Raw genomic sequence first — 15,656 nt, 5'->3', positions numbered from 1 at the left:
AGGTTTTGATCACTTTTTATACCATTTTCTGTGGGAGATGAGGTGACCAAAAAATAGCGATTCTGGCGGTTACATTTTTTTTTTACGGAATAAACTGTGCAGGTTAATTAATGATATATTGTAATAGTTCAGACTTACAGATGCGTCAATACCAATTATGTTCATTTATTTTTTTACAATGCCTTAGGGGGAAAATGGGTAAAGGGTTTTTTTTTTTTACTTTTAATATTTTGAGGTTTTTTTTACATAAAAAAACACTTTATTTTACAAATTTGTACTTTATTTATTAGCCCCCCTAGGGGACTTCAACCACGGATCGCTAGCACTATATACTGCAATACTAATGTATTGCAGAATATCGTCTTTCTATTCAGCCCTGCCAGAGGCAGGGTTAACCCCTTCATGTCGCAGCCCTTTTTCAGATTTTCATTTTTTCCTCCCCACCTTACATAAGCCATAACTTTTTTATTTTTCTGTTGATCTAGTCCTATGAGGGCTTGATTGTTGCGGGACGAATTGTAATTTTTCGTAGCGCTATTTATTATGCCATATAATGTACTAGGAAATGGGAAAAAAAATATTTGTGGGGTAGAAAATGAAAAAAAAAGCGATTCCTCCATTGTTTTTTGCACGTCGATTTTACGTCATTCACTGTGCAATTAAAACAACATGTTAACTTTATTCTGTGGGTCAATATGATTACGGTGATACCAAATATATATAGTTTTTTCTATATTTTACTACTTTTACAAGTAAAACCCTAAGTGTAAAAAATAAAATGTATTTTGTGTCGCCAAATTCCGAGAGCCATAACTTTTTTATTTTTCCGTCGATTAATTGGTATGAGGGCTTATTTTTTGCTGTAATAATACCATTTTGGGGTGCATGGGACATTTTGATCACTTTTTATTTCATTTTTTGTGGGAGATGAGGTGACCAAAAATAGAGGGTCGCCCCCCTCTTTCTAACGATTTAAATGCTGCGGTCGCTATTGACCGCGGCATTTAACGAGTTAAACAAGCGGGATCGCGCTGCTGCTTGTTACTCTGAAGTATCGGCTGTAAAATACAGCCGGCACCGGCATCGTATGGAGCGGGTTCACTCCGTTAGCCAGTTACATACTTCCCCTACCCGACTTTGGCGTATGGATACGTCAAATGTCGGGAAGGGGTTAATAGGAGCACAAAGATGGCAGACCTGGGGGCCTTCATTAGGCCCCCAGGCTGCCATAGCAAGTATCGCCACCCCGCGATTGCATTGCGGGGGGGCGCGATAAGCTGCTAGAGCGGATCGCTCCCCTCTTTCTAATGATTTAAATGCCGCGGTCGCTATTGACCGCGGCAATTAACGGGTTAAACGAGCGGGGTGAAGTGTCGGCTGTAACATACTCTGTGAGCCCACTCCATACTTCCCCTACCCGGCTATGACGTAACCATACGTCAAATGTCGGGAAGGGGTTGCATGCTAAATTTAGCCTTTGTAATAGTTCATGAATGCAACTGTGCACAGATTATCCAACATCATTTGTCTCTTCACAGTCAGAATCTAAAAGCAGAATGCCACAGGATCGTTGAGAAGAAATCAGCCGTGATGTCACACTATAACTGCATGTGCAACACTGAAAGCAGAAACACAAGACTGTAAGGATGCAATGCTGTACGAGTTACCTTCTAAACTGTCAGGGCTGACATCAGTATACAACAGGCCAGTACCATTGACACTGTGGATGTCATTGCAGATGTTTGAGAGTAAAGTAAATATATTATATATATATATATATATATATATATATATATATATATATATATATATATATATATACACAGGGCCAGACTGGGACTTTGATCTATACAAGACATGGGGAGATTTATTAAGACAGGTGTAAATGAAAAGAGGAATAGTTCTTGATAACCCCAACTCCAACGAATCCACTGCTTTTCAACAAGAATAATGTACGTGCTCGTTGTTCTAGAGGATTTTTTTGTATATAGTGCCCCTGTAGATGGTGCCCCACATATAGCCCCCCTGAATATGGTGTCCCACATATGGCCCCCCTTGCAGATATTGCCTCATATATAATCTCTCCTGTAGCCAAGGACGGGGAGCAGTGTTTAAGGAGGGAGGCATGAAACACGTCGTGTACTTGAAAAGATGGGGGCAACTCCAGTCGGAAGGAGACAGGATTGAGGACTTCAATGACCTTGTACGGCCCTATAAACCGGGGAGCAAAATTCTTGGACGGGACTTTAAGGCGCAAGTTCTTTGACGATAGCCACACCAGATCCCCGACCATAAACAAGGGGTTAGCAGAACGTCTTCTATCTGCCGGAGTTTTTTTTATGCTCTGGGACGCCTCTAGGTTCTTCTGAACCTGGGCCCAGACTGTGCACAGTTCCCGATGAACGACCTCTACCTCGGGATTGTTGGAACTACCAGGTGAAACGGAGGAGAACCGTGGATTAAACCCAAAATTACAGAAAAAGGGGGAGACCCCTGACGAGTTACTGACCCGGTTATTAAGGGAAAATTCGGCGAGGGGAATGAATGAGACCCAATCATATTGACAGTCAGAGATAAAACACCTTAAATATTGTTCTAGAGACTGATTAGTCCTCTCAGTTTGGCCATTAGTTTCAGGATGGAAGGCAGAGGAGAAGGACAGATCAATCTCCAACTTTTTACAGAAGGCTCTCCAAAACAAAGAAACAAATTGTACCCCCCTGTCAGAAAAAATATTGACAGGGACCCCATGGAGACGCAGGATGTATTTGACAAACAAGGTAGCTAACGTCTTAGCATTGGGTAGTTTCTTGAGGGGCACAAAGTGGCACATCTTACTGAAGCGGTCTACTACAACCCACACCACCGACTTGCCTTGAGATGGAGGCAAATCGGTGATAAAATCCATGGAGATATGGGTCCAAGGTCTCTGGGGAATGGGCAAAGAACGTAGTAAGCCCGCTGGTCGGGACCTGGGAGTCTTGGACCTAGCACAAACCTCACAAGCGGCGACGTAGGCCTTAACGTCTTTAGGCAACCCAGGCCACCAATAGTTTCTGGCAATGAGGTGCTTGGTACCCAGGGTGCCTGGATGACCAGATAGTGCGGAGTCATGATTTTCCCTAAGTACCCTTAGCCGGAATTGCAGGGGAACAAACAGCTTGTCCTCAGGAAGGTTCCCGGGAGCTGAACCTTGATCAGCAGCAATTTCAGAGACTAAATCAGAATCAATAGAGGAAATGATTATACCTGGAGGCAAAATACAAGCAGGATCTTCCTCCGAAGGAGGGCTGGCCATGAAGCTACGCGACAGTGCATCAGCCTTGATATAGTGCCCCTGTAGATGGTGCCCCACATATAGCCCCCCTGAATATGGTGTCCCACATATGGCCCCCCTTGCAGATATTGCCTCATATATAACCTCTCCTGTAGATTGTGGCCCACATATAGCTCCCCTGTATATAGTGCCCCACATATATTCTCCCCCCCCCCGTAGATAATGCCGCTGACACTTTTAAGTGGAAAAAAAAGACAAAAAAAATCCCAACTTTACATACTCACCTCGATCCCGTTCCCACGTCATCCTATGTCAATGCAGGCCTGCTCTTTTGTGAGCAGGTCTGCTAGGGCTGAACGACGGCGCTGATTGGCAGGGCAGAATGACTTGCCCCGTCAATCAGCGCCTTTCAACAACAGAAGCGGTGCGATGATGTCAGTGGCACCGCCGCCCCAGGGCCAATTCTAGCTTTTCTGCTGCCTGAGGCGAAAATTTAAATGGCCCCCACAGATCTTGATTGGCATCCCCCTGACTGTTCTACATTACTACCAGCCTTCTCCTTTGCTTTGTAGCTTGCTTTGCTTTGGGGTGAAGTGTCGGCTGTAACATACTCTGTGAGCCCGCCTGGCATCCGCGGTGCAGTGATGAAGCCGGGCAGAGTACAACTCGCTGAATGGTGCGTGTTCATGGAGTACAAGGCAATGGTGCATCCAAGAAAGTTGGAAGATACTGGTAGTGATGTATAACAGCCAAGGGGGATGTCAACCAAGCATGGAAAGGTGGGTTTTCAGTTAGGACTGTGTGACTCTACAGGATAGCGGCACCGACCCATGACCCTTTATATCAGAGTTTCCCAACCTTTTCAGGCTCGTGGCACCCCAGGAAAAAATAATAGTTCTCAGGGCACCCCTACCAAATATTGTTTACAAAATGACAAAAAATTGCTAAAAACAAGCACTACACTCTTAGGGTATGTTCACACAACGTTTTTTTGTAAGACAGAAACTAAAAATCTGCCTCCAAATTAATTTAGAAATTTTGAGGCAGACTTTGAACTAACAGCGTTGTTTTTTTTTTTGCTGTGTTTTTTGGCCACATTTTTTTTAAGCTGTTGAAGCGAATGCAAAAAACGCAGACAAAAAAGCACCAAACGAGCGCTTGAAGACCATCAGACCCCACTCACAGTAAAATGACCATCAGCCCCCCACTCACAGTAAAATAACCATCAGCACCCCACTCACAGTAAAATCACCATCAGCCCCCCACTCACAGTAAAATCACCATCAACCTCCCACTCACAGTAAAATGACCATCAGCCCCCACTCACAGTAAAATGACCATCAGCCCCCACTCACAGTAAAATGACCATCAGCCCCCCACTCACAGTAATGACCATCAGCCCCCCACTCACAGTAAAATTACCATCAGCCCCTCACTCACAGTATAATGACCCCACAGTAAAGAGACCATAAGCCCCCACCAGTAAAGTGACCATCTGCTTCTCTAGTAAAGTGACCATCACAGAGAGAAAGTGTGCTTACTCCTGTGGAAGGAATAAATAAGAAGGTATAAGAACAACAACTCCCAGCATGTCCAGGCTATTATTATGTGATATCAATGGACATTACAGGGAGGAGATATAAGAGCAGAGAACTACAACTCCCAGCATGTCCAGTATGTTATGTGATATCAGAGGACATTACAGGGAGGAGGTATAAGAGGAGAGAACTACAACTTCCAGCATGTCCAGGACGTTATTATGGGATATCAGAGAACATTACAGAGAGGAGGTATAAGAGGAGAGAACTACAACTACCAGCATGTCCAGGACGTTATTATGGGATATCAGAGGACATTACAGGGAGGAGGTATAAGAGGAGAGGACTACAACTTCTGGCATTCCCCTGGCTCCATTTCTCACACAACTGCTATCAAACTAAAGAAAAAAAACGTTTACTCCACAAAAATAAAAACAAAAATAACCACACAAATATAAACTTCAACATCACCAATGAAGCACAAGGAGGAGACAACCCTGCAAAACCAACTCTAATATTAGAATACAGTAATCAATTCACAGAAATTAAAAATATTATACAGAGATACCTTCCCATCCTTTATGAGGATGACAAATTAAACAAAATCCTCAAGGATGGGTATCGCATAGTTTCGAGGAGGGCACCCACACTAGGGAATACATTATCCCCTTCTTTATTCTCATCGAAAAACACAAAACCTACCTGGTTACACCACAAAGGTTTTTTCAAGTGTGGTTCACATCCCTGCAAAACATGCTACTTTGCCCAAGCCACCAAAATCTTTAAAGATTCCCACGGGACCAACAGTTTCCCTATCAAATCTTACATTAATTGTAACAGTGACCACGTTACATACATTATCGAATGTACAGACTGCAACCTCAAATATGTGGGTTGCACAACCAGGAAATTAAAAACCAGAGTTCTAGAGCACCTAGGATATATTAGGAACCCTAACATCATCAGTATCTCGAATGCGGCTAGGCATTTTATCACTAGTCATGACAGGTCCACTAAAACCTTCAGGGTATATGCCATTGAAAAAGCAATTTGTTCCATAAGAGGTGGAAACAAAAAACAACTATTATTGGACAGAGAAGCATTTTGGATTTTCAGATTGAAAACCAGATTTCCCAACGGTCTCAATCTAAGACGAGAACTAATGTTTCATTATTAAATTAAGTCCATAAAATTCATACCCTCTTACTTTCTCTAATTTTCATATCAGACCTGGAAGAAAATATATATCCATAATTAATATCTGTCATTAACCAACTTGAAAAATCTACAGGTGCCGACACACGTCTAGTCAGCCACTTTTACACTACCTAATATCATTTGTATAATAATTAGAATCATATACACATATGATTTCATCACACATTAATATAGGTTTACTGACACATATTACTTTCTCATTTGTATATTTGACATCACATATTCAGGTCTACACTGCTGTACATTATACACAACAATATAGGTCATCCCGTTTTTTCCTACAAATGTAATACCATTCATTGTACTTCTTTTTCACCATTTGAGACAAAATTTGTTCATGAAAATCTATATCCCCTGTTTGTTTTTAAATGTCTAACAATTTAATGTTCTTTGTAACATTCATTCATGTTTTTAATTCTATTTTAATCTTCTGTTTCTTTTCCACACTTCATTTCTCTCTCTAGCCGATCTTTTTGCATGTACTCTGACCTCACATCCTGAGTCTTTTCCATGATATACTGTCTATTAATATACAATTTTCTCATTGATAAATATCATTAACCACAATCAACCAAAAAGGACAATCATTTTTTCCCATTATTTTTCTACTAGATTTATTACCTTATTTCTGGGTTCACTTTAAATATTTCTCTTGTCTTTTTGTACGAAATAATTTTAATCTCAGTATCAATCATTTATTCCTTACGAATTTATTTTACATAAATACTCCTCTAACAGTGTCTTTCATTAAAATACAGGATATTATCTAATTTCTTGAGTTATTCCCCATAAATCAATAAGAACCGCTAATACATTTATCGGCTTTGTGGTTTACTAATCCCGATGGACACAGCTGATCGTGAATTTCCTTCCAAATGATACTAAATCAGCAATAAAGTATAATATTGGATAAATATTATCAATCATAATCAAATAAAAAGTGCAATCATCTCTTCTCACTATTTTTTCTACTAAAATCTTTACCATCTTTTTGGGTTCACTTTCAATATTGTTCATGTCTTTTTCTATGAGATAATTTTAAGTTTAGTATCAATTACTTATTCCTTACGAATTTCGTTTACACAAATACTTCTTTAACATTGTCCATTGTTAAAACACAGGATATATTCCAATTTCTTTAGCTACTCTCAATAAATCAATAAGAACCGCTAATACATTTACCGGCTTTTTTGATTCCTCAATCCCCATGGACACAGCTGTTCTTTAATTTCCCTCCAAATGACATTAAAACCGGAAATAAAAGCCAGGAGTGAACTCAGAGTACCTATGCATGCCATGAATAAGGACACAGACGTGTCAGAAACGCGTAGGCACATTTGAACAGGGCTTACTGCTATCCTTCACCTAACATTCATTCCTGTACTCTGCCACAGAACTACTCCATATAGTTCTATCATTTTTATCTTTGTTATACCAATAAAATTGGAACAGGAGTTCCTTTTTAACGCACACCCAGCGCTGGATCTTGGTTCTGTTTTTTCTTCCTAAAGAAAAAAAAGACTGAGGGTATGTTCACACGAGGGCGTCCGTAACGGCTGAAATTACGGGGATGTTTCAGCCTGAAAACATCCCCGTAATTTCAGCCGTAACGGCGGGTGCAGGCGCTTGAACGCTGCGTGCATTACGGACGTAATTGGCGCTGCTATTCATTGGAGTCAATGAATAACGGCTCCAATTACGGCCAAAGAAGTGACAGGTCACTTCTTTGACGCAGGCGTCTATTTACGCGCCGTCATTTGACAGCGGCGCGTAAATTACGCCTCGTGTGAACAGACAAACGTCTGCCCATTGCTTTCAATGGGCAGATGTTTGTCAGCGCTATTGAGGCGCTATTTTCGGACGTAATTCGGGGCAAAAACGCCCGAATTATGTCCGTAATTAGTGCGTGTGAACATACCCTTACCCTGCACAACGTTAATGGCTCCTCTCCCTCCGTCAGGCTTCTAGTGGGAAGCAGTGGGCAGTACTCGTAACAGACGTCCGCGCGTCACGTCTGCTACAATATCGAGGGCGGAGCTTGTAGCAAAAAAAAAAAAAAATAACATTTTTTTAAACTTTTTTTTTTTTTTTTGCAGTGGATGAGCGGAGTGCCGCGGCACCCCAGGACGGTTCTCCGGTTGGGAACCACTGCTTTATATAGTAATTAGCATATAGCCTGCACTGTTTTAAAAGTTGATTTTAAAGATTTTGCTGCATCTGAAACAAACATACAGGGGAATTTTTGGAAATATTGTCAGGTCATGTATTACCACATGGTGGCAGGTCAAGGAGTTAAAACTACCAGACAGGTTCTGATTAAACATACAATGAATTGCAACAATGCCATCTGCTCTACACCAGAACCAAGATTATTACATATATACAACACCAGTACCAAGCTCAGTACATATATATACAGCACCAGAACAAAACCCATTACATATATACAGTACCAGAACAAAGCTCAGTACATATATGCAACACCATAACCAAGCTCATACATATATACAGCACCAGGACCAATCTCAGTACCAATACATTTCAGTACAGAGATCATTTGCAAAATCAGGTTAGCAGCTCCCAGTATGACCTGAACAATGGTAATGATATACTGGGAGTTGCTTATACCCCAAAAAATAGTACACTCCATCATCTGTACAGATCATACAGTAATAATTAGGCTACACTTAGACCTGCGTTGGGGCTCCGTTCATTGGTTTCGTCAGATCTTTCCGTCAGGGGAACCCACGAACGTAAACCAAACAGAAACCATAGCTTTCCGTACCATTACCATTGATTTCAATGGTAACGCTTCCGTTGCTAATGGTTTCCGTTTGTCTCCGTTTTGCAAGGTTTCCGGTTTTTTTGGGCGGAATCAATAGAGTAGTCGACTGTATCCACCTGTAATCTATCACATTTAAGTAACTTAGATGTGAACTATTATAGGTGGAACCTGCATGTCAGAGACACACAGGACACGCTGACACTGAACCCGTCAGTCCCACGCACCTGACGTGTTCAGGATTCAGCGTAAGATACAGCTGCTCTGTATACAGGATACAGATCAGCTGTATCTCAAAAAGTAAAAATATTTTTCTAATAAAAACGAATTATAAAGTTGCACAAAACACACTGACTGACATTTTATTAAAAAAAATCTACTTCAAAGGGGTACACAGCCTTTAATGCAAACAATCAGATCTTTACTAACAACTATCGTTCAGTACAACACGCAGCACATGCAGTTTTACCAAAAGTCGGTGCGGTTTTCAAATGATATGGTTTGCAAAAAACTGCATGGACATTAACAATCATTTGAAAACTGCGATGACTCGTGGGAATGCAGCACGTTGGCGTGGATTGCAGCTGTATAGTTGTAAGACAACAGCTACTATATGTATGTACTGTACGGGTATGATCCCACAGGACGGATACGTTGTTTAAAAGCATACAGGGAATTCCAGCTGAAAAACCGCAGCAAATTGTGGTGCAGTTTTTTCGGCCAGGAATGGCCGCTGCGGAAAACTGAGCAGAAAAAAATGGATACTTACCATGGCGACGCTTCCCTCCTACATCCTGCCCGGACAAAAAAAACTGAATTCTGGGTAAGTATAAGATTAAAATTTTGCAAAAGAGTTGCTTTTTTTGCATCGGAATCGCTGCATTTCCGCTGCAAAAAAACACAACATCTGCTATTTGTTGCGGGTTTTACCTCCCCATTGAATTGGGGAAAACCCGAAACAATTAAGCAGCGTTTATGCAAATACGATTGACATGCTTAAAAAAACGGACCGCAGGTAAATTTCGGAGCTTTTTTTTCCGCACTTCGTGTGGGTGTTCAAATCTCACACACTCTGCTGCTACTGCATTAGGGCTTGTCCACACGTAAAGGAATGTCTGCGTATTTTCCATCCGGAGTTGCGGATGGAAAATACGCAGAATACAGTAGCAGCAAAGTGGGTGAGATTTATCAAATCCTATCCACGCGATGTGTAAAATTTCTGACAAGAAGTTTACCTGCGGTGCGTATTTTTCGTACTGCAGCATGTCAATTCCTGCTGAGGAAAGTGGACTGAATTGCTGCGTTTTTCAGAGGAGATGTCACCATCCCCCAACATTGAGAAAAACACAGCAAAATCCGCTCCGTTTTCTGCAGAAATTCCAATACGTGTGGAGAAGCCCTTGTGCTGCAGATTTAGGGCTTATCCACACACAACGGAATTACTGCAGAAAATGTCTGCAGCAATTCCATTTGAAAATGAATGGCTTTCCGCTGTGGCAAAAATGCACCATTTCCAGCAGTGTTTGCGACAGAAAATGGTGCTTAAAAAACTGTGTTTTTCTCAATGTTGGGAGATGGAGTCATCTCCTATGAAAAACGCAGCAATTCTGCACACTTTCCGTAGCGGGAATTGACATGCTGCGGTCTGTAAATTACGCACCGCAGGTCAATTTCGGCTCGGAAATTTGACACAGCGTGTGGGTCAGATTTGTTAAATGTGCCCCACTATGCTGCTACAGTATTCTGGTACATTTTTTCCGGCCGGAAAAAACGCAGCAATTCAGGAGCGTGTGGACGAGCCCTTACCACAACGAAATCCATTGGTAAAATCTGCAGTATTTAAACTACGAGTGAAATAAATACAGCTATAGCGCTCTCCACTTACACACACACACACACACACACACACACACACACACACACACACACACACGTACACGTACACGTACACATCAAACACACTATATACACACACTATATATACACACATGCGCACTTCACAAACACTAAATATACATTCACATGAACACATCACATACACTATATATACACACATGTACACTTCACATACACTATATATACACACAAATGTACACATCACATACACTATATATACACACACACATTTACACATCACATACACTATATATACACACACACATGTACACTTCACATACACTATATATACACACACACATGTACACTTCACATACACTATATATACACACACACACATTTACACATCACATACACTATATATACACGCACACACATGTACACATCACATACACTATATATACACACACACATGTACACATCACATACACTATATATACACACACACATGTACACTTCACATACACTATATATGCACACACACTTGTACACATCACATACACTATATAATGCACATTCCATGCACACATTATACACATATAAAGTACACATTGTAAACACACATGCACTTACTTTTATGTAAGATAATTGTGAAGGGAGCTCAGCAGTTGATGGGGTGGGATTCTTCATGCCAGCATTTCTCCTGCTAACAGCCCGACTGTAATGATGGGGGTAAGGAAACAGACAAGTGAGCCCAAATCTACCCGCCACTCAGTCCCTGCCTACTTGCAACGACCCGCCCTAGGCGACGGGGTACAACTGGGCGACGGTCCCTACGCTCAATAAGTGCACGACAGACAAACAGACAATGGTACACAGAAGCAAGGGAAAAGGGGCAGTTGCCCACGGCAACACCGTGAGCAACAAGAGTGGTGAACGAGCCGAGTCAAACCAGGAGTGTACGAGGTACCAAACGCAGAGCAGGAGAGTAGTGAACAAGCCGAGTCAAACCAGGAGTGTACGAGGTACCAAATGCAGAGCAGGAGAGTAGTCAGTAAGCCAGGGTCAATATGAAGCAGGGTCAAATAGTACAAGAAGCTGCAGCAGGGCCAGGAAACCAAATGAGAAGAATCACAAGCAAGGAGGAACAGGAAAGGCAGGTATAAATAGACAGAGGGCGGGAGCTAGCTCCGTCTGGCCAGGCTGTGATAGGCTCTCTCACTCCTAAGCCTGCCATCCTGAGTGGTGGAAGATGGAGTCAGTGTCACAGACATAGAAGCAGGTGCAGACTGATTACCTATGGGCGTAGACACAGAAGCTGTGCCTGGCAGATCCTTAACAGTACCCCCCCTTTTATGAGGGGCCACCGGACCCTTTCTAGATAGACCTAATTTATTGGGGAAACGAAGGTGGAACCTCCTGACCAATACCCCAGCATGAACATCCCGGGCGGGTACCCAAGTCCTCTCCTCAGGCCCGTATCCTCTCCAATGGACCAGGTACTGGAGGGAGCCTTGGACCATCTTGCTGTCCACAATTTTGGCCACCACGAATTACCCCCTCAGGGGTGAGAACGGGGACAGGAGGTTTCCTCGAGGGAGCCAAGGACGGGGAGCAGTGTTTAAGGAGGGAGGCATGAAACACGTCGTGTAATTGAAAAGATGGGGGCAACTCCAGTCAGAAGGAGACAGGATTGAGGACTTCAATGACCTTGTACGGCCCTATAAACCGGGGAGCAAAATTCTTGGACGGGACTTTAAGGCGCAAGTTCTTTGACGATAGCCACACCAGATCCCCGACCATAAACAAGGGGTTAGCAGAACGTCTTCTATCTGCCGGAGTTTTTTGTATGCTCTGGGACGCCTCTAGGTTCTTCTGAACCTGGGCCCAGACTGTGCACAGTTCCCGATGAACGACCTCTACCTCGGGATTGTTGGAACTACCAGGTGAAACAGAGGAGAACCGTGGATTAAACCCAAAATTACAGAAAAAGGGGGAGACCCCTGACGAGTTACTGACCCGGTTATTAAGGGAAAATTCGGCGAGGGGAATGAATGAGACCCAATCATATTGACAGTCAGAGATAAAACACCTTAAATATTGTTCTAGAGACTGATTAGTCCTCTCAGTTTGGCCATTAGTTTCAGGATGGAAGGCAGAGGAGAAGTACAGATCAATCTCCAACTTTTTACAGAAGGCTCTCCAAAACAAAGAAACAAATTGTACCCCTCTGTCAGAAACAATATTGACAGGGACCCCATGGAGACGCAGGATGTATTTGACAAACAAGGTAGCTAACGTCTTAGCATTGGGTAGTTTCTTGAGGGGCACAAAGTGGCACATCTTACTGAAGCGGTCTACTACAACCCACACCACCGACTTGCCTTGAGATGGAGGCAAATCGGTGATAAAATCCATGGAGATATGGGTCCAAGGTCTCTGGGGAATGGGCAAAGAACGTAGTAAGCCCGCTGGTCGGGACCTGGGAGTCTTGGACCTAGCACAAACCTCACAAGCGGCGACGTAGGCCTTAACGTCTTTAGGCAACCCAGGCCACCAATAGTTTCTGGCAATGAGGTGCTTGATACCCAGGATGCCTGGATGACCAGATAGTGCGGAGTCATGATTTTCCCTAAGTACCCTTAGCCGGAATTGCAGGGGAACAAACAGCTTGTTCTCAGGAAGGTTCCCGGGAGCTGAACCTTGATCAGCAGCAATTTCAGAGACTAAATCAGAATCAATAGAGGAAATGATTATACCTGGAGGCAAAATACAAGCAGGATCTTCCTCCAAAGGAGGGCTGGCCATGAAGCTACGCGACAGTGCATCAGCCTTGATATTTTTAGACCCAGCCCTATAGGTAACCAAAAAGTTGAATCTGGTAAAAAATAACGCCCATCAAGCTTGTCTCGGGTTTAGCCTCCGGGCAGATTCTAGGAAAACCAGATTCTTGTGGTCAGTAAGGACCGTTACCTGGTGCCTAGCCCCCTCCAGGAAGTGGTGCCACTCTTCAAATGCCCATTTAATGGCTAAGAGTTCGTGGTTGCCAATATCATAGTTGCTCTCAGTGGGTGAAAACTTCCTGGAGAAGTAGGCACAGGGACGGAGATGGGTGAGGGACCTGGTACCCTGGGACAAGACAGCCCCCACTCCCACCTCGGACGCGTCAACCTCCACGATAAATGGCTCCATTTGGTTGGGCTGAACCAGCACCGGGGCCGAGATAAAGCACTTCTTAAGGACCTCAAAAGCCTGGACAGCCTCAGGAGGCTAGCGGAGGAGATCAGCACCCTTGCGAGTGAGATCCGTAAGAGGCTTAGCGATGACCGAGAAGTTAGCAATAAATCTTCTGTAATAATTAGCGAACCCCAAAAAGAATTGTAACGCCTTCAGGGAGGCAGGTTGGACCCATTCCGCCACAGCCTGGACCTTGGCGGGGTCCATGCAGAATTCATGAGGAGTGAGGATTTGACCCAAAAATGGTATATCCTGCACCCCAAACACACATTTTTCGGTCTTCGCAAACAGTTTGTTTTCCCGAAGGACCTGGAGCACCTTCCTGACATGCTCAATGTGGGAGGAACAGTCCTTGGAAAACACAAGTATGTCATCAAGGTACACTACAAGAAATACCCCCAGGTAATCTCTTAAAATCTAATTTATGAAATTCTGGAAGACCGCGGAGCATTGCACAACCCAAAGGGCATGACGAGGTATTCGAAATGACCTTCGGGCGTGTTAAACGCAGTCTTCCACTCATCCCCCTCTTTGATGCGGATAAGGTTATACGCCCCCGTAGAACAAACTTAGAGAACCATTGGGCCCCCTGAACCTGAATAAAGAGATCAGGAATCAAAGGAAGGGGATACTGGTTCCTTACAGTGACCTTATTCAAGTGGTGGAAGATGGAGTCAGTCTCACAGACATAAAAGCAGGTGCAGACTGATTACCTATGGGCGTAGACACAGAAGCTGTGCCTGGCAGATCCTTAACACCGACACAGAGCCCGCCGACAGTTTACCCTCCCCCTCCCTCACGTCCCGACTAGTAACGCCAGCAACAGCAGGAGGAGGAGATGTTGTGTGAAGAGCAGGGAAGGGGGGCCGGAGGTGGAGATTTTACACAGGGAGATTTAGTAATAGCAGCACAGACCACGGCTGCTATTATAGTCAGATGGCAGTTCTTAGCTGCTGTGCCGGCCGCCCCCTTACAAATGCTGTACCCTGCCGCCTGAGCCGAAACTGATCGTTTGGACGGCCAGCAGGCGGCCCACTGCTCAGCGGCCCGTCTGGCATATGCCCGAACTGCCAGATGGCCAGTCCGGTCCTGTATATATATATATATATATATATATATATAGTGTGCGCGTGTGTGCGTGTGTGTGTGTTTTCTAAAAGGTGATATTGAGAAATTGTAGGCTCATAGAACACCACAAGTCAATAATGCTATCATTTACAGTACAACACATTATTCTGAGGTATTTCATTAAAATAACTGTGTTCAATATCCTATATATTATAAATGCATACCTTGAAGAAATACATAAATGTGATTGAAAATAAAAACACACTTGGATGTTGAGCATACATTGTTCAGCCATAACATTAAAACCACTGACGCGCGAATTACATTGATTATCTCATGACGATGGCACCTGTCAAGGAGTGGGATAAATTAGGCAGTAAGTGAGCAGTCAGTACTTGAAGTTGCTCTGTTTGAAGCAGGAAAAATGGGCAAGCATAAGGATCTGACAAGGGACAAATTATGTTGGCTACACGACTGGGTCAGAGCATCACCAAAATAGGGTGTTAACAGTATGCAGTGATAAGGACCTACCAGAAGTGGTCCAGGGAAGGACAACCGGTGAACTGGTGACAGGTTCATGGTTGCTCAAGACTCATTGATGCACGTGGAGAGCGTTGGCTAGCGCATCTATTTCAATCCAATATAAGAGCTACTTTAGCACAAATTGCTGAAAAAGTAAATACTGAATATAAAAGAACAC

General features: G+C 43.3%; 1 protein-coding gene across 1 annotated transcript in view; it reads left to right on the top strand.

Moving 5' to 3' along the window:
• The window catches only part of IKBKE (inhibitor of nuclear factor kappa B kinase subunit epsilon), a 100,431-nt gene that overhangs the window by 64,797 nt on the left and 19,978 nt on the right, over positions 1-15,656 (top strand). Inside the window, exon 12 of the mRNA XM_075853713.1 lies at positions 1,539-1,640. Coding sequence (XP_075709828.1) covers positions 1,539-1,640 — 102 coding nt within the window. The remainder of the gene's footprint in view (positions 1-1,538; positions 1,641-15,656) is intronic.

Source organism: Rhinoderma darwinii, chromosome 2 (genome assembly GCF_050947455.1).
Source record: "Rhinoderma darwinii isolate aRhiDar2 chromosome 2, aRhiDar2.hap1, whole genome shotgun sequence".
NCBI lineage: Eukaryota > Metazoa > Chordata > Amphibia > Anura > Rhinodermatidae > Rhinoderma > Rhinoderma darwinii.
This window is presented reverse-complemented; position numbering and strand designations above follow the sequence as displayed.